The 22,831-nt window shown below is 53.1% G+C and overlaps 1 protein-coding gene across 2 annotated transcripts in view; it reads right to left on the bottom strand.

Annotated features, from left to right (window-relative positions):
- The window catches only part of ALK (ALK receptor tyrosine kinase), a 676,956-nt gene that overhangs the window by 19,092 nt on the left and 635,033 nt on the right, over positions 1–22,831 (bottom strand). Inside the window, exons 13-23 of one of the 2 annotated variants that reach the window (XM_036903608.2) lie at positions 18,973–19,123; positions 13,215–13,346; positions 12,344–12,488; positions 9,592–9,774; positions 8,267–8,365; positions 7,611–7,763; positions 6,473–6,577; positions 5,110–5,296; positions 4,469–4,559; positions 4,284–4,348; positions 2,665–2,794 (exon numbers count right to left, since the gene is read on the bottom strand). In XM_036903608.2, the coding sequence (XP_036759503.2) occupies positions 2,665–2,794; positions 4,284–4,348; positions 4,469–4,559; positions 5,110–5,296; positions 6,473–6,577; positions 7,611–7,763; positions 8,267–8,365; positions 9,592–9,774; positions 12,344–12,488; positions 13,215–13,346; positions 18,973–19,123 (1,441 nt within the window). Of the gene's footprint in view, positions 1–2,664; positions 2,795–4,283; positions 4,349–4,468; positions 4,560–5,109; positions 5,297–6,472; positions 6,578–7,610; positions 7,764–8,266; positions 8,366–9,591; positions 9,775–12,343; positions 12,489–13,214; positions 13,347–18,972; positions 19,124–22,831 lie in introns of those variants that run through there. The other variant, XM_036903609.2, reaches the window with a different exon arrangement.

Genomic DNA, 22,831 nt, shown 5'->3' with positions numbered 1-22,831 from the left:
TCCTCTTCAATCTTTTTGAACATCAGAATGCCCCAAATTTATAAACAAGCCTGTGAGAAAATCAAGGGGGATAATCTTGTTTTAAAACTGCTCTACTTAAATGTTTAAAATATTTTTAAAAATGAATTTTCTTTAAGAAGATCTAGACCTCAAGTGGACTCTGAAAAAGAAAAGTTTTCGGGAAATGCTGGGCAGTTGAAGAGCCGTCTCAAGCTTTTCCGAGTGATGGCGCTTTGCTGCAGAAGATGCTGGCGCCGCACTCTGGGGGCAGCAGTCTCTGCCTCCCGACTGCCTTGTGGAGCTCTGGGAAGTCTTCTCTGGAGGCTACATACCCTCTTAGCATCCCTTTTCATCCTAAATCCCCATAGTGTGCAGCAGCATGTCATCAGGCATGTCATATTCACTCTGTTCTGGTCTCTTTTACTATGTCCCCAAGCAAGCTTTGAAGTCCCTGAGGCAGGTATCCAGCATGATGCTCGGCACATGGCAGTGGTTCCCTGGGTCCCGGGGGGCTGGCTGCTTGACAGGAGCAGAACTAGGATTTGCCTAGATGCTGGCTGGGGTTTTCTCCGCTACAGATCAGAGCCTCCCCGAGACTCACTGTTGCAACTGTCTGGGTCTGGAGGAGGCAGAAAGGAGCTGTGCTTCTCTGGGACATGCTTCAGTTTTGGGGGAGATAATTTAGGGAGGGGAATATTCTCCTTGATGGAACATCGGGCGGCACCTTACATGCAGCACAGCCAAGTCAACGTACATGATCTCCGTTGTGCTATGTCCTGTGTGGTCAAGAGGGAAGAGAAGCTATTTCCACATTAAAGGTGAGAAGGCTGAGGACTGAGAGGCATGAAGTGACTCATTCCAGGTCCCATAGGCATAAGGAACCAAAACTGCTCTGGGCTGGGCTTAAGGATCTGGGTTGGGGAGGCAAGACTCCAGGAGTTAAAATTGAGCTCCTCAGAAGAGCGGGTCAGAGAAAGGATGGGTAAATATGGACAAAGTGCACAGTCCCGAGTGATTGGAGCATAGCATGCAAACACAGGGAGCAGGGTGTTTCAGAGGTTAGCTGGCCTGGTCTCCATCCCTGCTTGTCCCTTACTGGCTGGGTGACCTGGGCTAATTGCTCTGCTTTTCCAAGCCATAGTGTCCCCACCTGTGAGAGCAGCATACACCATCAGCCCTACGGGGTGGTTATGAGGACCCACAGAGTGAATGCTTCATTAAGGGCTCTGCAGTGGTCACGGGTCAGGGTGTGGGGGGCTGGGGGTCTTGGCCAGGGGCCTGGGTTTGGCTCTCCTTGGGTCAGCAGTACTGGGCACGGTGAGAGAGCCAGTCTCCATTTCCTGAGGGAAAGTAAAGTTTATAATTTGGAGGAACTATTTATCCACCTTGCAGTAGTATTGGAAATACCTTTTCTCTCTCCAGGACAATGTTCTCAGTTCCTACCCAAGAAGGACCCGGTCCTAGTCTCCCTGGAGTCAGGTGTCTCTGTGTCTGACCTGCCATCACTCAGGACTTGAGGATGGCTGACGTCTCAAATGCCCCCAAGCCTGGTGCACTGCAGGGACTATATCTCCCCAGGCATTAACCTGCCAGGCATATCTGGGCTCCGTTTTCAGAGGCTCAGAGCAAATTAACTGCCCTGCTAATCGGTCTGCACAGAAGCAGAGTTGGCAGTTGGAATTGCGAGCGTGCCTGTGGGTGTGGTTGGAGGAGGTGTGGATGGGGGCAAAGCCAGTAATGAAGAGAGCCGGGTGGATCGAGCCAGTCAGCACCCTGGGTATACTTTCTGGGCAAAGGAGGAGCTGGAAGCAGCCTTGTCCCCTAGCCTGCCGCTGGGTGTGGTGCTCCTTTGGCAGCAGAGGCTCTGCAGGCACTTGTGGTTCGGGATGTGTCCTGCCCAGTACAGAGAGCACTGCCTCCAGCATTTCCCGCAGGGGCTCTGGGGTGGCATTCAGTCCACACGCAGTGGAACTCCCGGGTTAAACAAGTCCTGAGGACGCTGGCAGTGACAGGGGTGAGCAGCTGGATCTGGGTCCCCCCAGCATGCTGCGTTTTATAATTTATAATTTAGAACCACCTGAGAGATGTTTCAGTCCAGCACTCGATTTCAGATGCAGGGCCTCAGGTTAGGGGGGGTGGACTATCCTAAGCCACATGGTTGTCTAACAGCTAAGCAGGGCTGGGGCGGGGCATTCCTGGGCCCACCTAGGTTTCTTCAATCCCTCAAGCTCTAGCCCGTAACAGTAGCTCCTTCCTAAATATGTCAGCACTTTATTTTGATAGTAAAATTACAAGTTCAGGATGTCCCCATTTGAGAGATGAGGACAGTAGAGTTCAGAATGAGTGGATATCCTGTGACCTTCCCCAAGTCAACTGGCTGAGTTAGTGACAAGACTGGCATGGATGTCCCCCGCTGTGCTTGTCCCTAGTTTGGTTTTCCAGAATCAGCAGGCCATAAAAATGGATTCAGGCCAGAGATTCCACTCCACAAGCTTCCCAGGGCCCAGCTCAGCCATTGGCCACTTCCTGCCCACTCTCCCCTGGTCAGTCCCCCAGACTGAAGCCCAAGGACGGACACCTTTGTCCCACTGTGATGCTTTTGTTCCTTCCACCCCTGCTCCTTTCCTGGGCATGACAACTGGGGAAGGACTGGTTCTCACTCACCGGGCGAGGGCGGGTCTCCCGGAGGAAGGACTTGAGGTCTCCTCCGGCCATGAGCTCCAGCAGGATAAATCGGGGCAGGGCTTGCAGGCTCACCCCAATACAGCGCACGATGTTCTGGTGGTTGAATTTGCTGCAGGGAGGAGGAGGGGGGTAACCGAATTTAACTGAGCTGCGTCTGGGAAAATCTTAAGTGGGAAAAGCAGGCCACAAAGTTATGTTTTCAGCAGCTGCATTACGTAATTGCATAATTACGCATTACACAAATGCATTCTGTAAATGTGTGTAGCAGGGGTCCCGTGCTGAGCCGACACAGAGGAGAATCTCACTGCTGAGCAGATAGAAGAACCAGAGAGCAGACTGGGCAGCTCAGTCTGTACAACAGTGTTGGGTTGGAGGCGGGAGGTTGCTGCACAGGCCCGTGGGTGAGAAAGGGTAGGGGACAGGGGCATCGAGGTCCTTCTCAGAGACCCGTGCAGGGACCTCTCACTTACTGGGATTCATGTTTGAGTTCTCTGAGGAAGGCCTCAGGCAGAAGCTGGGGAAGTTGCTTCCACCAGGGACTTTGTAAGACCTGCCAGGGGACCCCATGTGAAAGAGCGTGAGGAGGAGGGGCACGTGGATCCGCCGTGGACTCCTCACGGGCCGAGAGACCCCAAGACTTGGGTTTTCTTGTTAATGGGACCCTTGGGGCAGGGGCAGTGAACTCCACTTGGGCGCACACACACAGAACTGACAGGCTGGTGACAACACACGGACATATAGTAGCGATGAGTTATCACCAAGTAGTGAGAGTCAATGATTCGGGTCTTCTTCCACGTAATCTTATACATTCCATGTTTTATTCAATAATCATGTATTACGTGAACAATCAGAAAATGTCATTTTTAAAGCAAGCTGCTAAGCCTGCTTTGTGTGTCCTCTTGGGCTCCAGACCCCACAGGCCTGTCACACACTGCCCCATACTTGTTCCCCTGCCATTTCTACCAGGCGGAGACCCCAGGCCACCCCGACCTGTCAGGATGTTCAAGGCCCCGCAGTGTCAGGAGGCTGTGAGTCTGCTGGCTTGCAAGGGTGAACACCTGTGTCCTCCTTAAGGCGATCTGCCGTCGGAGCAGATTAGATTCCCTCAGGAGCACTGGGCACTGAGATTCCCCGTTAGGGCTGCAGAGCCGCAGGTGGGAGGGCGCAGGCCAGCCAGTGTGGACCAGGGTGGGTGGCCTCCGTCATGTTAGGGGCACATTTCCTTTACATGAGGCCAAAGAGCTGTGACTGGTGAAGGGCTTACCTGGAGGGAGATTATATCTTCTACCATCAAAAACTAGCACGTCCTATTTCTTAAGAAAAAAGGGGAAAGAACCAGTGGATGACACAGGGATGTTGGTTGAAGGCAGAGTGATATCAGTTGGATTATTAAGCCACAGAGATTTTTTTCTGAGACAACCATCTGGGGCTTTCCACTCTGGTAAGATGTGTTAACAATCTGGGGGAGTCTGCTATTGGGGAGGAGGTCCGTGCGGGAGGACAGCACTGTTTCCCTCGGAGACATGTCTGTCGGAAATGTCCTGGGTTCTTTAGAGGGGGTGAGTAGGGGAGGGGAGGGCATCTCTCCGTGGCTTTACCTGATGATCAGGGCTTCCATGAGGAAATCCAGTTCATCCTGTTCAGAACACACCTCTGGCAGTGTCTGCGCACAGAAGGGGAGGCAGGGAGGAGGAGAGGCTATCAGTGTCAGGACAGGATGTGAGTCGAGAGCCATCCAGAGCCAGCCAGCCAAGGTCAGGCCCAGGATGGAGCTGCCTCTTACCTTTACAGCCACTTGCAGGGGGCTCGGGTCACTGGGCATTCCAGACACCTGACCTTCATACACCTCCCCAAAAGCACCGTGGCCCAGACCCCTGTGCAAAGGAGAAGACAAGATAGGCAGAGGAGGGCAGGCCGCGAGAGAGGCCTGCAGAGGCAGCGGGTCACGTGCACACTCCGGAGCAGCACCTCCACCTGGCTTTGCTGTGCATTCCACCCAGGGATTCAGGACATGGGTTGAATGTTCATGCAGACTTATTGAGGCTCTATCTTTGCCAGGGAAATAGTGGTTCATAGATAAGGCCCTGCCCTCTGTGGAGTGTGCTCAGTGGAGAGGGAGGGCAGAAAAGTCTGGAGAGGGGGCACGTGCATGGGCTTTGAGGAGAGTCCTAGTTCCTCCCAACTATTTCTCCTCTTACTGTACAAACCCCATGAATATAAGGGATGTTAACATAAATGATTAAACATCCCCCAAATGGCCCTGAACATTAATCCTTCTCCCCTGAGAGGGCTGGGCCCCCCCAAAGATGGCTTTGTCGGCTTCTTAAGGCTAGGAAGATCCATGGTGTGGGGGTGACAGCTGGCCCCCTAGAATGCCCCTCCACACCCCCCCTGCTGCCCCACAGGGCAGTGGTGGGCACTCACCGAACGAGGGTGATGTTCTTCCGAGGCACCTCCTTCAGGTCGCTGATGGAGGAAGTCTTGCCAGCAAAGCAGTAGTTGGGATTGTAGTCGGTCATGATGGTCGAGGTGCGGAGCTTGCTTAGCTTGTACTCGGGGCTCTGCAGCTCCATCTGCATGGCTTGCAGCTCCTGGTGCTTCCGGCGGTATACTGTGGACAGATGGAGGTCAGCGTGGCGAGAAACTCAAGGGAAAAGGTTTCTAAACTGACGCCTGAGGACGTTTTCTAGTTCTACCTCTGTCACTTACAAGCTGAGTGACATTGACCGGGTCATGTGATCTCTTTGGACCTCAGTCTCCTTCTCTGTAAGCAGGGACAGTAACTTCTGTCCTGTAACCTAAGCCCCCCACTCCCCACCCCCTAGGGTTGCCATAATGATATGAATTCACCAACACAAAATGGTTTGAAAAATTCTTAAGAGCTTTATTAATGCAAGTGACCATTTTTTAATTACTGCACACGAGACCATTCTGTAGGTGAACTCCCGGGGAGGCACGGTGAAATTGTGATGTGCCAGGTGGATTCTGTGTTTAAAGCCCAGCCCCACCACTTACGGCCAGGGCGAGTGAGTTAACTGCTGTGGGCTCAGCTCCCTCCTCTGTGAAAGGGAGCAGCCGTGTCATAGGGTGAGTATGGAAGGAGTGCTAGCTCTTAGCATCCCGTCCCTGTGCAGGATGGCGTCATAGGGACTAGCGCATGCGGCCGCTGCCCTGTCCACCCCCACATTCCCTCACATCAGAGGCGGTGGCTTGAACACGCTGCTGGGAGCCAAACCTGCCCCTCTGCTGGCCCTCAGGCCCCTGCCCACTCACCTGGGCACTCCCAGCAGCCAGAGCAGTAAGGCTGGACCCTGCTGGGTCCTCTACAACCCATGGGTCAGCTTGCCTTGGCTCATGGCCGTAAGAGGAAACACGCAGAAACGAACTGCATTCCCTGCTCAGAGTGGGGAAGGGTGGGGCTGGAGGCACTAGGAGGGATGGGCCAGGCCGTGTGCTCACTGAAGCCCATGTCTGATGGGAGCTGACAGGGAAGCCTGGAGGTGGGGGTGAGTGTCAGCTGTTGCATCCACTGCTGCAGAGGGACCCCCATCCTTGAGCAGCTGAGGCTACACACAGGGCCGAGGTTTGGGGAACCTCTAGGGAGCTGCAGCTGTCCTCGGGGGCTGGAGGGTGGTGGGCTTCTGTTTTGGCTTGGCCTGGGCTGCTCTGATCACCACCCCACCAGAACGATACCTCAGGATCAGTGGCCCAGACTGAGACACTGCTCCATTCTGCCAGGTCAGCTCTCCTGACGCCCACTGGGCACTCAGGGCTCTGGCACACTCACCGATCATGATGCCGGAGAAGGCCAGGACGAGGGCGGCCACGAGGGCGGAGGTCACGACGGAGAGGATCAGTGAGAGCGGCAGGCGGGGCTCGGGGGTGGGTGACACTGGAAGACAGGTTCCCCGGGCACCGGTGACCGTGGGCATTCTCCTCTGAGCTGGCCCAGGGTGAGACGCCCTCCTCGGCCAGGAGCAGAGCTGCCCCTCTCCCCTTTGAGGCGCCTTGCCCACCTTCCTTTTCTGGGGCATGAAGCAGGCTTGCTCTGGTCTTACCACTTTCAGTGGTAGCTTTTGGGTGGCGGGAGCATGTAGCAGGGAAAAATATCAAATGATGGACTTTGATCCAAAACCTCAACTGCCCAATGACAGTGTGAGGCTGACAGACAAGCCAATAGTGGCTGCAGAAGAGATTCAGGGGCCTGCAGTGACTACAGCTCAATATGACCCAGTCAAAGAGTGTGCCGGTTAGTAACACTTGAGGCTGTCCTGTGGCCCCAGGAGCCTTGGGCCCAGAGCGCGGGAGGGAGGGTCCCAGAGGCACAGCGGCACAGACCACATGGGTATCATGCCTGGTCCTGGACACTACGTTTCAAAAAGTGCACCGGCAACTGGAACACCTGTGGACTTAGGACCCTGGGATGGGGAGGAGACATAAAACTGTGTCCTGTGTAAACTGACTGAAGTGAATGGGTTATTTAATCTGGAGAAGACTTGCAGGAGGTCGGAAGCACTGTCTTCAAATACTGCACCTGAAAGTGTGTTGCAAGTAGGAGACCTGGACATGGAAGCTGGAAGGAGCAGGGTCTGGCTCTGGAACCTTCCCCCCACACCCAGTGGAACAGTGTGTGGTAGAAGCAGTGAGGTCCCTGGTTTTGGGGGCATTCTAGTGTAGATGAGATGTCCCCTTGGTGGGGATGTGAGGTTCACGCCCTGGCTTAGGGGTGGGACTGGGTGACTTAGAACTCCTTCATGAGCCATGACCCACCTTTCACACACAGGCCTCCCTGCCCAGTCCTTACAGCACCCGTGTTGGGGTCAGACAGTCAGGGTCAGGAAGCTTACAGAACTGTGTCTGAGGTGTCCCAGAACATGGAAGCCATCTGTGGCCACCGTGGGCCTTTCCTCCATCACCCCCCTTACCAATGCAGGAGACGCCGTCCTCGGCCAGCACTGTCCCGTGGTCACAGAAGCAGATGACCCTGTGGCTCTCTGGGTCCATGTGGCACTCGTCTACCTCACAGTGGCTGCAGTTGAGGTAGTGCTTAATATTCACTTCCCCATGGCCTTCCATCACTGGGGACAAGGAGGGAGGGTCAGCTTCAGCCTGAGGCTGCAGAGACCACCCTACACCCCCATTCCCTCTGTGCTTTATATCCAGCTGCTCGGTGTGGGTTCGCTGGTCCCCATTCCCACGTCCCACTGCCACTGATGCCGTGGTGTGTGTAGGGAAGTCCCCGGTGCAGCTGGTGAGTGGAGCTCAGAGGATGAGTGGGCGCCTTTTTGTGGGCAGACACGAGGGTCCAAATTCATGATCCTCAGATTGGCTGATACAGGTAAGGCAACGATCGCTTCTACGCTTTCTAGGACTGGGCCCCTGACAGCCAGTCTTCTGCCTCTGTGTCCATATCAGACCACACACCTTGGCGTCCAGAGACTTGCTGAGATGAGCACTAGGAAACCTTGCCTGCAAGCGACCCAGAATCATGCCTTTGTATCCTGGACTCAAGTCAGTAGCCCCAAAGTTTTAGGTGGGAGAAGCAAAAGAGGTTGGTCCTGCCACTTGGCAGGGCAGCTACCTTTCAAAGCTGGGGTGTACAGGATGCCCAGTGGACTGATGAAGGAAACCCCATCTTCCCCGTCCATCTCGGGGTCATTGTTTGAGGCTGCGTTGCCGCCTGTGGCAAACCAGAGAAGAGTTTAACGCAGAGAGGTGGGTGCCCAAGTCTGAACACGTGTGCATCAGCGGGGCATGCAGGGCGGTCAGTGGGGGGCCTCCGGGGTGGGGCAGTGGGAGGGAAGGGAGCTCAGGGCACAGAGGTAGCACTTGGCTTTGGCTCAGTAATGCCAGCGTGTGGGTCACTTTCCCCTCCAGGTCCAGCCAGCCCCCGCCGGGCGTCTCTACCACTCATCAGGGGCCCTGCTAGGAAGCAGTCCCTGTGAGCAGGAGTTCCTAGGCTGGGTTAGCCCATTGGTGCCTCTTACCAGACTGGCCAGGGCAGAAGCACTAAGGAGTTGCTCTCTGGCCCCACTGGGTCATGGATGGGGCATGGGGGGATGGGCCCCTGTGCCTTTACACTCCTGTCCCTCTTTTCAGCTGGGATGGGTTTTCTTTGGGCTTCCCCCTCGGACTCCTCCCACCAACCCAAGGCTTAGAAAAGAAGAACATCTGGTTATAACACAGCATCTTACACACAGCGTGAAGCAGAACACAGACAGAACATCACAGTGCGTGCATGCATCATGTCCTAATCTGTGGAGATGGTGGAGCTATCATCTCCCAGCCTCTCAGCTTCCGAAGGCTCTTCTGCTCTGCCCCGAAGCCCAGAGGCGAGCTGGGGCCAGTGGCAGCTGCTTGTTGAAGGGCTGCGCTGGGGCTGCCTGAAGCTGCCCTCAGGATCAGCACCCATCAGCATGGAGAGCGGCGCCATTCTGGAAGCTGTGGGCTGGGGCAGGGAAGGGAAGGTCTGCGAGACCAGAAGCCACAAACCAGGCCCTCAGGGAGCTGGCTGGCAAGGACTTTGCCCAGGCCATCGGAAGGGAGGCACGGGGCTGGGGAGTCTGGCCTCCAAGTTTCTCGTGCCAGTACCACCTTGGGGGTGGCAGACAGAATAATCTGGAAAATCAAAGCCTCTTTATCATAGGCTTGGGGGTGGCAGGGACCAAGGGTCACAAGACGTCGTGATGCAGGCGCTGTTGAAGCCTGGAGGCAGGATGCTGGCTCGCAAGGCAACACCCTGCCTCTGGCCGGTTTGGCGGGGCTGGGAGGACGGCGTGCATGGTTACATCGCGGCCCACACTTGGCCAGGGGAGAGCAGGCGAGGGCCAGGGAGGGGATGGGGAGGTGAGGTGCCTAGGACTAAGAGGGGAGGGGAGTGACACCTTGAACACGAATCATCTTTACCTATATATCCTCCGCCTCCTCCACCTGAGGAGCACCCCCCGCCACCCCCTCCGAAACCCCCTCGTGTCTCCCACCCCCACTTCTTCATGGCCTGGGGGCAGGAATGTCCTCCGGTGGCACCCTCCAGCAAAGATTTTCCAGACCATAGCAAGGAAGTGTTATCCTTCCAGCCACCTCCACCACCTGCAGGAAGAAACAGAGAAACCCTAAGCCGAGGTGCCACCTGGGTTAGGTGGGCTGCTGACCTGGTGCAGGAGGCAGGACACGGTGTGCTTCAGGGGGCTTCCAGCTCCAGCGCCCAGGGGCCTCATCTTCAGAGGGGCCCAGGGCCGTCAGAACCCACAGCTAGAGAAATAGAAGCACACCCCTTGCCCTAGGGAGACTGCTTTGGCCACAGCCGCGCAGAGGCAGATGGGAGTGTGCTTCGTACCCCTGCTTCAGGTTGGGCCTGGTTCTAAGGCCTGGGAGCCCCCAGCAGCTTGGGCAGACGCAGAGGAGGTGGGCGGACAGGTGGCGCAGAAACTAAACTAAACTTGCTCTGCCTTCTCTCCTCAAATGCTGGGCCTTTGTTTCATTAACTGCTTTTCATCCCAGTGAGAACCAGGACCCACCCGTCCTCAGGCAGCCAACTGTCAAAACCCTGCCAGGGTCACCACAGTGAAGTTCTTTGCAGGACCTGGGCTGGGCACCAGATAGCCCAGTGGGCTCTACTGTTCCCTGGCTGTGAAACCTTGGGCAAGAACTTCCCCCTTCCGAGCCTCAGTTTCCTCACCTGTAACTTGGGGATAGTGAGACTTGCCTCATAGGGTTGATGTTTGGATCACAGGAGATGGTGAGTGTGTGAAGTGCTTTATAAGCCACCAAGCGTAGGGATTGTTGGGCATCTGAGAGGCAGAACACATGTGTGCAGAAGGCTTCACATTCTGAAGCTCAGGCAGTGTCTTGCCTGCCTGCTCTGAGGGGGCTGTTCCAAGGGCAGGAGCAGAGATGGCAGGGGACGGGGTGGGTGATGCCCTAGCAGCATGGCAGCCACCAGAGCTGTGCTTCCCAGAGCCTGGGGCTGCTTTGAATTCTTGCAAAGGAAATACTATGTACAGAGCTCAGGCTGAGTGCAACTTTATCTTAAGGCCACAGGCTGACCACAATCAATCTCTCCTGCTGGCTCTTGAGATTCCAGGACCCGTACCTTCTCCTCCCATATTTTTTTGTACGACATTTCAACAGGCAGTCTTGCTCTAAAAGACCCCAGGCCCTTTCTGCTCCAGCAGATGTTGGGTGGGGGTGACCTGCAGAAACAGCAATGTGGGGGCGAGGGGGCATCTCCTGGAACCTTAAGGGGTAACTGGCCTGGAAGGGTTGTCTGGAAGAACCTGCGGCCAAGGTTCTCCTGGACCCAGAGCGGGCAGCAGAGGGACATCTAGGTGTGGGGAGCTGTGAAAAGAAATGGCTGCCCAGGGAGAAAGAGGCAGGCAGGCTTCTGGACATGAGGCCGAGATCAGGAACAAGCTCCGTGTAGAAGAGGGAAAAGCAGAGCTGAAGGAGGCCCCCAGGCAAGTCGTAGGGACGTTTTGGGGCACTGTGCTGGGGTTTCAAGTTGCTGGCCTCCCTTCTGCCAGCTGGTGGGTGGGGTGTGGGCCTTTCACACTGACAGTTGATGTCACGTGGGCTCTGATGGATGTGCAGGGCCATGAGCCGGTAAACCAATCAGGATGCGGGGAGCCTTGTGCCGTGTCCGCTCTCACTACCCTCCCCCTCCACCATCACACCCTATGCTTGGGTCCTAACAGTCTGCAGCTGGGGTGGTTCCTGACCCCCTACTTCATCTTGCAGCCTTCAAACAAATGTGCGGAAAATAATGGGCATAAAAATAAAAACAAACAACACGACGTTTTAAAGAACGGACTGAGTATGAAACAGTTTGGCCTTGTTGAGAAGAAAAATCCACCAACTCTCTATGAGCTCGCTGACTTTTCTGTAAAATGGGAACAATAAAATAGGAAAACCCTACAGGATTGTTTTGAAAAGCACACATATAATAGATGCAGGGGTGCTTTGTAATTTACTAAATGCTGTGCCAGTATGAGGGGCTCTGTAAATATTGCTGGGGTTATTCCTCACCATGGAACCGACAACCGTTTCTACTTTTTCTTCTCTCTCTAGCCATCTCTCAATCGAAGAAAAAGTTTGAGTTTTGTTTAATTAATCTCAAATCCTAAATGCCTTCAAAAATCCTCTCTCAGATTATGGAGAAAAGAAAACACAAAATAAATGAAATTTTCTTTTTAAAGATGGATGACTTCTGAGGAATCATAATTCACATCTTCTTCAATGACTGTCCCCCTGCCCCCCATTTCTGTGTGGCTGTTTCTTACTAACGAAAGCAGAGAGCCTAGCCATAGAGATCCTATTAAAAGATTTTCCAGCAAGGATACATGATAGCTGGCAGCCCAGGGCCAGGAGATACAGACCACCAGGGCCTGGCAGGCCTGACTGCCCAGATTTCTTCCATCTGTTCACATCCAGTTGCATTTGGTAAAATCCAGGGAGGGTTGGGCTAGCAATCTGAATGCTGCCACATGCCTCTTTTTCTCAGTGACCTTCTGCAAGTCCAAACCCCACATCAGCAAGGTGGCCTCTGGGCCCACAAGGTACAGCCTGCCCTTCCGCCCACAGGTGTATGATGGTGCCTGGCTGAAGGCTCACACAGTCCTGAGAGACTGTTGTGGGAGAGGGTGGGATTGTGGTAATCTACCTGCAGCTCCAGAATTGCCGTTCAGCCCCAGAACTGAGGAGTTATTTTCCAGTCTTTCTGGATGGAACGTGTCTGTCTTGGCCCCATAGGCCCTGCCGCCACCGCCGGCTGCGATGATCAGGGGCACTGGCACGCCATCCTTCATCTGTCGGGGAGACATTCAGAGATTGAGCAACGGAGCTGGGCTTCCCCCATGGAGACCCCCGAGCCATTTAGATGTTTAAACGTGTCTGAGTGTTTGATGAGCAGTGGGTTACATCTCGGTGGTCTGACATGGTCTGAGGTGCTCTGAGCTCATTACAGAAACCTATCAGCTCCATGCCCCCAGCTCCTGTACCACCCGGGACAATCAGAGATGCAAAATCACTAGGAGTTAGACAAGGATTGGCAAGGATTGGCATTAGAGGCTATTCACACAGCGCTGTTCCTGAAGCTTCTCACACTAGCCTCAGAGCCCTGGGCTGCTGGTGCTCAGAAGCAGGTCCCTGTGCTCTTCCCTTCCTGTCGGCTCTTAGGGGTCTCTGGCTCCGACCCTCACATCTTCAAGGTCAAGCCCTCAGCATCGCTGTCCCTGTGGAGGACCTAGCAGGGTGGCTTTGCCTACTTTCAATAATGTCAGAAAAGTCCACCTTAGGACAGAGGAGGGCACAGCTCTGAAGCAGGGACGACAACAGCCACCGTGGTGAACCCGGGTGGTTCCTCAGCAAGAGAAGAGCTGGCCCTTCCTCCGACAGACAGGGAAGCCTAAACCTCTGGGCCTTAGATGGCGCTGAGAGCACCCGAGGTGTTTCACTCCCGTGGCCGTCGTGAGTATCCCAAACCATCGCGCCCAGAAGTCCCTGCTCTCCGGGAGCCGGCGGGCCGACCTTACCTTAAACACGTAGGTGGCTCCGCCCCCTCCTCCGCCCCCTCCTGCCCACTCATGCACGCTTCTGTTCACGCGGATTTCTTCTTCTATCACATTGTTCTCGCCAATGCAGACGTTCTGGATTAATCGGTTTGTCTGTAGAAACAAAAATACCTCAGGCTTGTGCCCAAAGTTGTCTACTTCCCAGCAGACAGAACTTCTGTGCTTAACAACGGGGTCTGACCATCTCTCAGCTTACAGTCACACTGAGGAGACAAAAATATACGAAGATAACGCTCACTCTGGGCAGTATTAGAGAGGGACTACAAAGATAGCTTAGATGGAGGATGCATGGCACACTGGAGGAGAGGGGCAGGCCTTTGTTGCAGTTTGGTGACAAGGGAGGACTGCCTGCAGGAGGTGGTATTTAGGGAGATTTTAGACACAAGGAGTGGAGGAAAGTTAGGCCATTCCAGGGGTAGAGAGCAACATGAGCCCAGAGGGAAGAAGGTGAGTGGGTATTTGGGGAAAAGCACAGGGAATCTCTTTGGCTCAGCAAAGTCCATCTTCGGATGGAGAGATGGTCCAGGAGGACCTGTTAGATCCTCTGGACTCTGAAGAGGGATGACAAGGCCTTGTGTAGTGAGCTAAGGCTAGAGGAGGGGTATGTAAATGGGAGCAGACAGAGGGATTAAGCTGGACAGTCAGATCATGGCCAGAGGCCTTTAACACAATCAGACTTCATTCTCTCGGCAGTGGGGGGGGCGGGGGGGGCACTGAAGTGTTTTGAGAAGTTGCAGTTCTGCCGCATCGTGAAAAGAGAAAATAACAGCAGGAGGCCAGACCTGGATTTTGTTCTCAGCTCATCTGTTCCCATTTATTTCTCCATTTTAGACCTCTCATTCCTCCCATCTACTGTCCCATTTCTTGCCTCCAGAAATCCCTTGACACAGCCCTAAACAGAGCTCCCTGTTGGCCATGGAGAGCAGGGTGTGCACCCTGGACCCAGCAGGCACCCCGGTGGCTGTGGAGGAGGTACTCAACCTCTCTGACCCCCGAGTGTGGAATGGGAGTGAGGACGCTGTGGGCTGTGGTATTTACTTGGGATCGCACAGGATGTTGTTTAGGATAGCGTCTCACACATGTTAGGGACTGAATAAATGGCTGTCATTTTATTTAGATTCACTTCCGTGTCCACATCTGGTCTTGGTGTGGGTCCAGGCATCCAGGAGTTCCTGGGGATGTGCTGGAAATTCTGTTGACACAGAATCCTGGAACCCTGGAATAAAGAGGGCAGCGCTTCAAGAGTAGCCACTCTGTCAGCCACAGAAGCTAAGAACTCTCCAAACACCAGCCTGATCTCAGAGTAAAATGACTTTTCTTTCATTTAATAGAAAAAAGGCCAATAAAACATCAAATTTTCATTGAATGTTGCTGTGTAACCAGCCAGTGGACATGGCAATTCATCTTGAAGCCATTCCTTATGCTGAAGCACTCAGCGGGTGCTGGCAATGAGTACTAGAGACACTTCCAGATAAATAGCTAAGATGCAATTTGTTTTATAGCATTTTGGATTTAATGATGGAAATAATTTGATATTTTTCAGAGTGGATTTAGTGTGAGTGGAAGGCTCTGAACTGCTATCGTAGAGAGCTGACATCTCTCCTATGTGTGTGCAGTGGCAGTGCTTCTCCGGGGCTGGGGAAAGGGGTGGTAGAAGGAAACCCTGCTAACAGCTGCCTGCGTGGGGTGCATGGGATGTGAGGGGCATGTCCTGAGGGCCAATCCAGGGTCAGGGGGTGGAAATGTGCACTGTCCACTGGGCCAAGCAGAGCACAGAATATGGGGGTCCAGACTGGCTTCTCAACTGGCTCTGTGGGCTGCCTTGGGTGAGACGCCTCACGTTCCAGGACCTGCCTCCTCCGCTGTAAGTCAGGGGCTGTGCCGTCTGAACTGATGGTGCTAAGAGGAGGTCCGTCCCTCAGGCCCTGCTCCCTGCCTCCTCTCAGCAGCAGCAGCAATGGGGCCTCCACTCCTTGGGGATGCCCTCTTCCCATGAACAGCTCTGCAGATGGCTTGGAGACTGCAGGAGGAGGGAGGAGGGAGCTGTTGGGCTGCAGGACGGCCTGCCCTCCAACTCGGGCCCAGACTCATGTCCATCCCTCACTCTGAATGGGATGGGAGTGGGAGGCAGGAATGGCTGCCTCTCAGTCTGCAGCTTGCCGGACCTAAAGCAGCAGCATTTGGCAGAGCGACCACTTCTTCATGATGTACATTCCTCGCCTGACTTCCAGGGGGCCTCGGCATCTGGAATCTCCTGCTTCCCTGGCTTCTTCTCCTCAGCCCCTTTTGCTGATTCCTCTCCTTTTCCCTGACCTCTAACTGTGGGGTTCCCCAGGGCCCAGTCCTTGGTCTTTTCAGTGTGGTCCACTCCCTGGGCAATCTCATTCTGCCTCAACTTTACACTGATTTCTCTCCACTCTCAATCTTTCTCCTGAATCCCAGCGGCACATCTTGTGTCATGCACTGGAAGTCTGCACTCGGCTCTCTACCAGACCTCAGCGTGACTGGCAATGACCTCCTGGTCCTGCCCAGGACCTGCTCCTTCTGAGGCATTCCCTAATTCAAGGAACGACAACTCCCGTCCTTCCAGTGGCTCAGGCTTAATTCTTGAGTTATCCTTGATCCTTTCTTTCTCTCAGTTCCTCCTCTAATCAAGCTAGAAATCCTTTCTGATTTTACATTCCAAATATGCCCCAAATCAGCCACTTTTCACCACCTCTACTGTTACCATCTTCATACAAGCCATTATCATCTCTTGTCTGGATTAATGCAACAGCCACTGAATTCACTGCCGATGTGCCATGAGCTCTCTTCTCCATACTGCAGCCAGGGTGAGTCTTAATCAGCAGATCCCATCAGGTCACTATTCTCACCTTCAATTCAGTACCCTTCTGTAGCTTCCAAATACCCTCGCTGTGGCCTGAGCCGCCTCCTCTCTCACCCACTGTCCCTCTTGCTCCTTCCAGGCCATCCTACCTGTCCCGTGAGCACACCAGGCACTCACCCTCCTCAGGGACGTGGCTTTTGCTCTGCTGGGGCCCTGGATATTTTACTTGTTCAGTTGCTCCTCTCTTTCAGGACTCTGCTCGGCTATCGCTTTTTTAGTATGCTTCCCTTGACCACCTAATTCAAACTGCAACCTGCCGACATGCTTCACTCCCTTTACTGTGCTTCTTTCTGCCCCAATACTTTCATTTTTGGAAGTCCTGATTACCTTATGCTTACTGGTTATTGTTTGTCTGGCCCTCCTCCCCCACGAAATGAATGTGTCTTCAGAGCAAAGATCTTTTTTTTGTTCATGGATATGTTCCAAGTTCCTAGAACAATGACTGGCATGGAGTAGGTACTCAACAGATATTTGCTGACTACATTTGAATGAATTTGGAGCTCTCTGGGTATGGGCTGGCCCCTCACAATATTTGCCTTGTGAGAGATGCTAGTGGTGGGATTTAATATCTAGACCAGTGGTTTTACTGCCTTGGGGATATCTGGAAATGTCTGGACAACTGTTCTGATTGTCAATACCGGGGCGTGCTACTGGCTTCTGGGGAGCAGAGGCCAGGGATGCTGTTAGACAGCCTATAGTGCCCACGGCAGCCCGCACCACAAAGGATCATCTGCTCCAAAATGCCAATAGTGCTGATGTAGAGAAACCTTGAGTTAGGCCACCAGATGAGGCTTGGAAGTGTGTGTGGGGGGGTCCGTTCCAGGCTCAGGTGTGGCCAGACACACAGGAGGAGTAACTCCACAGATGTGCTGTCGAACCAGCAAAACTGCCAAATCCTGAAGTTTAATTCTTAGAATCCACATCATTCTTTAGAGGATCCTCTCTAGACAGCAATTTTCTGCCTAGGGAGGACTAGAGGCCGAGGCAGTGCTGTAAGCTGTGGTTCTCCCTCTCCCAGTGACCCCCCGGGGCTGGAGCAACAGGGAAGACCCATTACTCTCTAATCCACGCCCATGCTATGCCAGGCCAGACCAGCAGAGGGGGCTACCCTCTATTCCTGGCTGAGAATTGGCTTCAGAACTCTCCCTGGGCATCCACAAAGTTTGAGAGCTAGTAGGTTGATTAATAAAATGATAAAGTGCCGCAACCCAGAGGAACAAGTAGATTACAAGTGAATTAAAAAAAAAAAAGGACATGGTCCTGTGAAAAGACATAACTGATTACAATCCAATCAAGTAAACGTCCCTTGCAGAAGTCAATGCAATCTTTCTGCTTAGATGAAAGAATTACATTAGCACTCAATAAATTCCTGTGGAAATTAGAGTAGCCTGTAATTTAATGACTTAATATGTTATAACAGTTTGGAAAGTTCTGATTATAGTTGCTAAATAAAAGTTGCAGTCCAGACATTTCTCATGTACATGGTTGCACCTGCCAAGCTTACTCCTGTTGCTCTGCTTTAACCCTGCAAGGTTGGGGAGGAAGAGGGGTGTGTGTGAGCTGTACTTTACTCCTTGCTTCCAGCCTGGGGCTTGGCTCTTAGGATTCCTGAGTTTATTTTGTGGAATTGAATTGCTTTCTTGGTAGCCCTTGTTCCCACAAGGTAGCCCTTGTCCTCCAAAGCTGCTCTTGAATAAGTTCTTGGAGGAGCCCTGGGTCCTGGGCACTAGAACCCGGCAGGTCCTTGGTTTCAGGCAAGGACAGGGCCCAAGGGAAAGATACGCCCTGCAGAGCACTGGTTCCCTCCAGGACAACCAGCGACCGCAGGGTCCTGCCTACCCCCAACACAGGCAAGGGGCAAACAACTGGGGTGCTGGGAGTGGGCACTGCTGCTGCTCCATTCCTCTTCACTATCTGATTCCTCTGGTGATTTCAGACCAATACTGGCTTTCTTAAGTTCTGCTGTTGGGTCAGAATGACAGGCTGTCTCTGAGGCTGCAGACAATGGCAGTCTGGCTCATTAAGTGATGGGCTGTAAGTGTAAAAGGGAAAAAAACTGTAGAAATAGAGGCCCTAGCAAGTGCAGGGTACAGCAAAAGTAGAAGCCAGAGTCCCTACTTTGGGCTGCATTGTGAGTGACTTTGGACAAGTCCCTTCACCACTGTGGTCTCCATTTTCTCACCTGTGAAAGAGGGGAAGCAGACTACATGGTCTTCCAGCTCTGAGTCTATTCTTTACATTTTTTTTTTTAGTCTTAATCACACAAGTAATGAAGGACATATGAATGCATTCTTTGTGATGCCATCAGACATTACTGACAAAGCACCTCAAACTCCAGGTCCCTCCACAAAAGCGACACCCTGCAACTTTTAGAACTTTTCCTATGCATTTATGTGTATCTGTTTGGCTATGAGTCTGTGATTTTTGAGCTGGATGGGAAATGTCTAACCTGGCATTTTCCTGTGTATAAAAATAGGGCTAAAGAAAATGATGGCCTAGCAAGGAAGTTTGGGAAGTGGGCTTCAATTTGTATGTCTGTTGAGAAGAACCACCATTTGTGCACTCAGGTAGCAACCAATTCTTCAGTTTTAAGGGTTGTTCATGAAACCCATGCCTCGGCCTTGGTCCCTGTGGGGGTGTGAAACCCCAATAGCTGTACCACCTGTTTTCTCATGCCCCCAAATGGCCCTGGGAATGGAGGGGCACTTGCTGGCAGGACAAGGTGAGAGCTGGCAACCTTGAATGCAAGCTCCTGGGAGGAGTGGGTCCCATGGTGGTGCCCTCTGAGGGCCTGGTGGGTGCGGAGGAGAAGGCCCTGCTCTGGGCACTTACGCTGGGGCACGCATCCTCTCCCTGCTGCCCGACCAGGACGTACAGCGTGTCGCCCTTCTCCAGCTTGAAGATGCCCAGCACAGACACGCCGTGGGACCGCACCATGGTGTTCTTCCCGCCCTTCCCACCGGCAGCTCCGTAGCCTGAGATGCTGCAACAGGACAAAGCACATGGGTTCCTGCCATGGGATGAGGACCGACCGCCTTCCCATCAGCTCAGCAGCCCCGGTGGGCACCACCACAGTGGTCCTGACAGTCTCCCCAGCACTGGCCCCTGAGGTCAGGAGAGGACAGTCAAGTTTAAAGTGGAACAGGGGACTGCCTCATGCAGAGCTAGGAAAGCAAAGAAGTCTTAAGGGGGGCAAGGCAGAAAGAGGGAGCAGAGGGTGGAGAGACAGGAGGGAAAAGAGAGAGGAGGGGGCAGGGGAATCTGTATTGATGTGTTGGGGTGATGGTTTCTGGAAGGCCTGTGATTTCCCACTGTGGATTTCTCTCCCTGTCCAAAATAAAAGGACTCTTGTGACCTTAGACAAGTAACTTAACTCTCCTGTTCCACATCTAGCGGGGATAATAAGAGAACCTACCTTTCAGCTCATGTGTGATGTGAGGATCAGAGGAATTAAGATGTGTAGCCTCAGAGTTGTGGCTGGCACACCACAAGTGCTCAATAAGCATTTCTGATTACGATTACGATCATTATCAATGGTGGAAGACACAGCAATTGACTTAGTACAAAGTTGTGAAGTCTGTGCATGGGGTCTAGACACAAGAAGCTCCCACATGGAATGACCGAGGCAAGAGGTGTTTACGAGCATGGGCTGTTTCTTCCCATCCCACCAGTAACTCTTTCTGGAGCAATAAGAGTGCACACCACAAACAGCCCCTCACAGTGAAAATAAGAAACAGTGTGAGGAGGCAGGATTATTTCTGCTGTCTCTTATGCTGTTGAGATGAAGTTAAGCTGGGATGGGGAGAAAAAGAGCTCAGCTGCTGACCCAGATCAGTGGGATGGTGTGTCTAGAAGACAGCTAGCACACCAGCTGCAAATGCCTCCCAGAGACCCCTGCCAGGAACAGCGAGGGAGGCTTTCGTGTCCTCGTGCATTTACATCCAAGGTCCTTCACGACAAGCTTCCAGGAAGAGATGCAAAAGGGTTTTGTACACATGCCTACATGGTGGCTTCTCCATCTATTCTACTAAATGTCCCCTGTTTCAAATGTGCGAAGGTTCTCCTAAGGCAGAGCTCAGTCTTGCTCTGCAGAGACAAGCCTGAAGGGCTGGCTGATTGCTGATGGGGCAGTTGAGGAACTGAGGTTCTGGGGAATGAAAAGGAGAGTCTGGTGTCCTTTGCTCTATTGGTGGCGAGGCACAGAATGGAACTCACTGCAAGTTGGCATGGCATAAGGCTGTGCTCACAAGAGGAGCCTGGAGACCCACTCCAGCCCTCCAAGGCCTTACAGAGGAACTGGGGAGATGGTCATAGTTACAGAAGGAGGTACAGGGTGGCTCCATAAAGGCGGCTATATTACAGAGGCAGTGGGAAGAGACCAAAAGGCTCCGGGGCTCCGGGACTGGAGTGGACCCTTTCCTGGCTGTGTGTCCTCTGAGTCCCAGCCTCTTCCCTAGTCAAAGAAGAGCCGTATCTTCTTTTGCAAACTCACAGGGCAGTGCGGAGGTTCATTTTCAAAAGGAGATAATGGGGAAATGCCCTGAGAAAAGTGGCAAATCTCTACACAAAGTCAGGGCTGTCAGGTGCTCAGGGCCCAGGAGGGAGACAGAGGACTGTGACAGACATTGGACAGTGGCATGGAGGGACATAAGGGGGGAGGTTTGAAGTCCACTTCATGGTGGAGGTGATGGATGGGCAGGACTCTCAGACAAGCAGGAAGTAGTGGAGGGTGTAAGTCAGGCTGGTGTGAGTGGAAGTGAAGAGGCAGGAAAGCCTATGTATGTCTGAGTGCAGCAGGTGGCTGGAGTGGGGAAGTGGGGTGCTGTAGGTCTGCAGAGGGAGGAAGGGGCTGATTCCTGAGTATCCTGTGGTGTCCAAGCATGGATGCATATGGCATCCCTCCGCTGGCCACAAAGAGTAGCTGTCCGTAATCTCATTTGACAGTGAGGACACCGAGGCTCCGAGGGATTAAGTAAGTCACCCGAAGCCACACAGCTGGTCAGGGGCAGACTCTGGTCCTGACCCCCGCGTTTCCCCACCTAGAGGTCATTTCCTTTTCAATGTGCTTCCAATGAGCTTGTATGGATGCACAGTGAGCGGGGTTTGAGAAGCTACTGGCCCAGGCTCGTTCACTCAGCCTCTCATCCTCACGCCTGCCCCATTAGAAATGGAAATGGTGACAAGGACAATTAAAAGGCTAAGGGAAAGGGAAGGTTCATCTGTGGGTGAAGACAAGCAAGCAGAATTATTAGCTCAGAGAAGGGGAGTAGGTAGTGGTTGTAGGGTCCAGGGACTGTGGGATCTAGAGACAGCAATGTGAATGGTCCTGCTCACCATTCCAGGTTTCTGAGGCTTTATCAGGTTGCATAAGAAAATCATTTCAACCAGAAGGTGTGGTTTGCTTGGAAACCTGCTGCCAGGACAGAACCCTCGTGCCACCCACCCCTGCTTAGGGCTGAGAGGTGAGTGTGCCCTTCTCCTCCCTTTCTGCATCATTTGCATAGTCATTTGCGTTAATCTGCATTCATTATAAATCGTTCTGAACTCTTTCACATGTTTAAATTTAGCCAAATTATTATATTTTAGAAGTTGTTTGTTCCTGACTTGTTGTGCTTCCCTAAACCTCCTTTCCTATTTCTTCTGCCCCCCAACCAAATCTGAACCCCAGCCCAGGCCCAACTAGGTCTTGAACCAGCTCTTGATAGTGAGGAGGGACGAGAAAGCCCTGAGTTCTGAGTCACACGCTGCGTGCTGTGCTGGCTGTGGGACGTGCGGCAACGTGTTAACCTGTTGGAGCCTTAGCTTCCCCTTCTGAGGAAAGAAAATTAGGATAAGCACCCCTACCCTGTGAGGATCAGCAGTGGGTTTGAAAAGATTGTAAACTGGTGCCAGGTGCAAGGCGGGACTCTGGGCTGGGGTCAGCTCTGCAGATGTCAAAATAGAGGCTGGAGGTCGGCAACCAGGTTTCAGGAAGCTGGATTTTCCTTTCCTGTGTGATGGCCTCGGTGCCACATTTCCGACCCAGAACTAAGGACTGGCTTAAAGTGATAAGGAGCAGGCAACTCCCTGCCGGGACTGATTGTAGCAGAAGCTGTGCCTCCCTCATCAGTCTTCTGAGGCCTGAAATCCCAATGCAGGGCTTCACTCCCTCTGAAGCTTCTAGTTGCTTCTACAGGGCAGATCTTCTTTGGAGTTGCTGTGCTACTGTGACAAAAGCATGGACTTGAATGAGGACAGACCTGGATCCAAATCACGCTGTTACTCAGGGCCAGGAGTTGTGAGGCACTCCCTTCCCAGGCCCTGACCATGCACTTGGGCAACCCTGAAAGCCAGTGCCTCCTTAAATTTTGTGTCTGAGGCACCTTGCTTACTTTTCTGGTCCTGGACCTGCCAGGGTTACTCACTAGCTGTGTGACCTTCGATAGTTAATCCACCCTCTCTCAGCTCCGGTTTCCTCATCCATAAAAGGGGGATTATCTCTACCTTGAAAGAATTAAATGAGATAGTGCCAGAGGGGAGCCAGTGAGCATACATAGTAGCTGCTGTTCTGATGTATCCCTATGGGTGAGCCTGTCCACTCCTCTCCCAGGGGTGAGGGAGGCAGAGGGTCTGGGAGGCAGAAGGGGGTGAGCGAATGAGGCCCTGATTTCTAGATAGAACCCAACAGGTGGAGCAGGGCATGGCCAACGGG

This window comes from Manis pentadactyla, chromosome 2, assembly GCF_030020395.1.
Source record: "Manis pentadactyla isolate mManPen7 chromosome 2, mManPen7.hap1, whole genome shotgun sequence".
Lineage (NCBI taxonomy): Eukaryota > Metazoa > Chordata > Mammalia > Pholidota > Manidae > Manis > Manis pentadactyla.
Note: the sequence above shows the minus strand (reverse complement) of the source record. Positions and strands in the feature narration are given on the sequence as shown.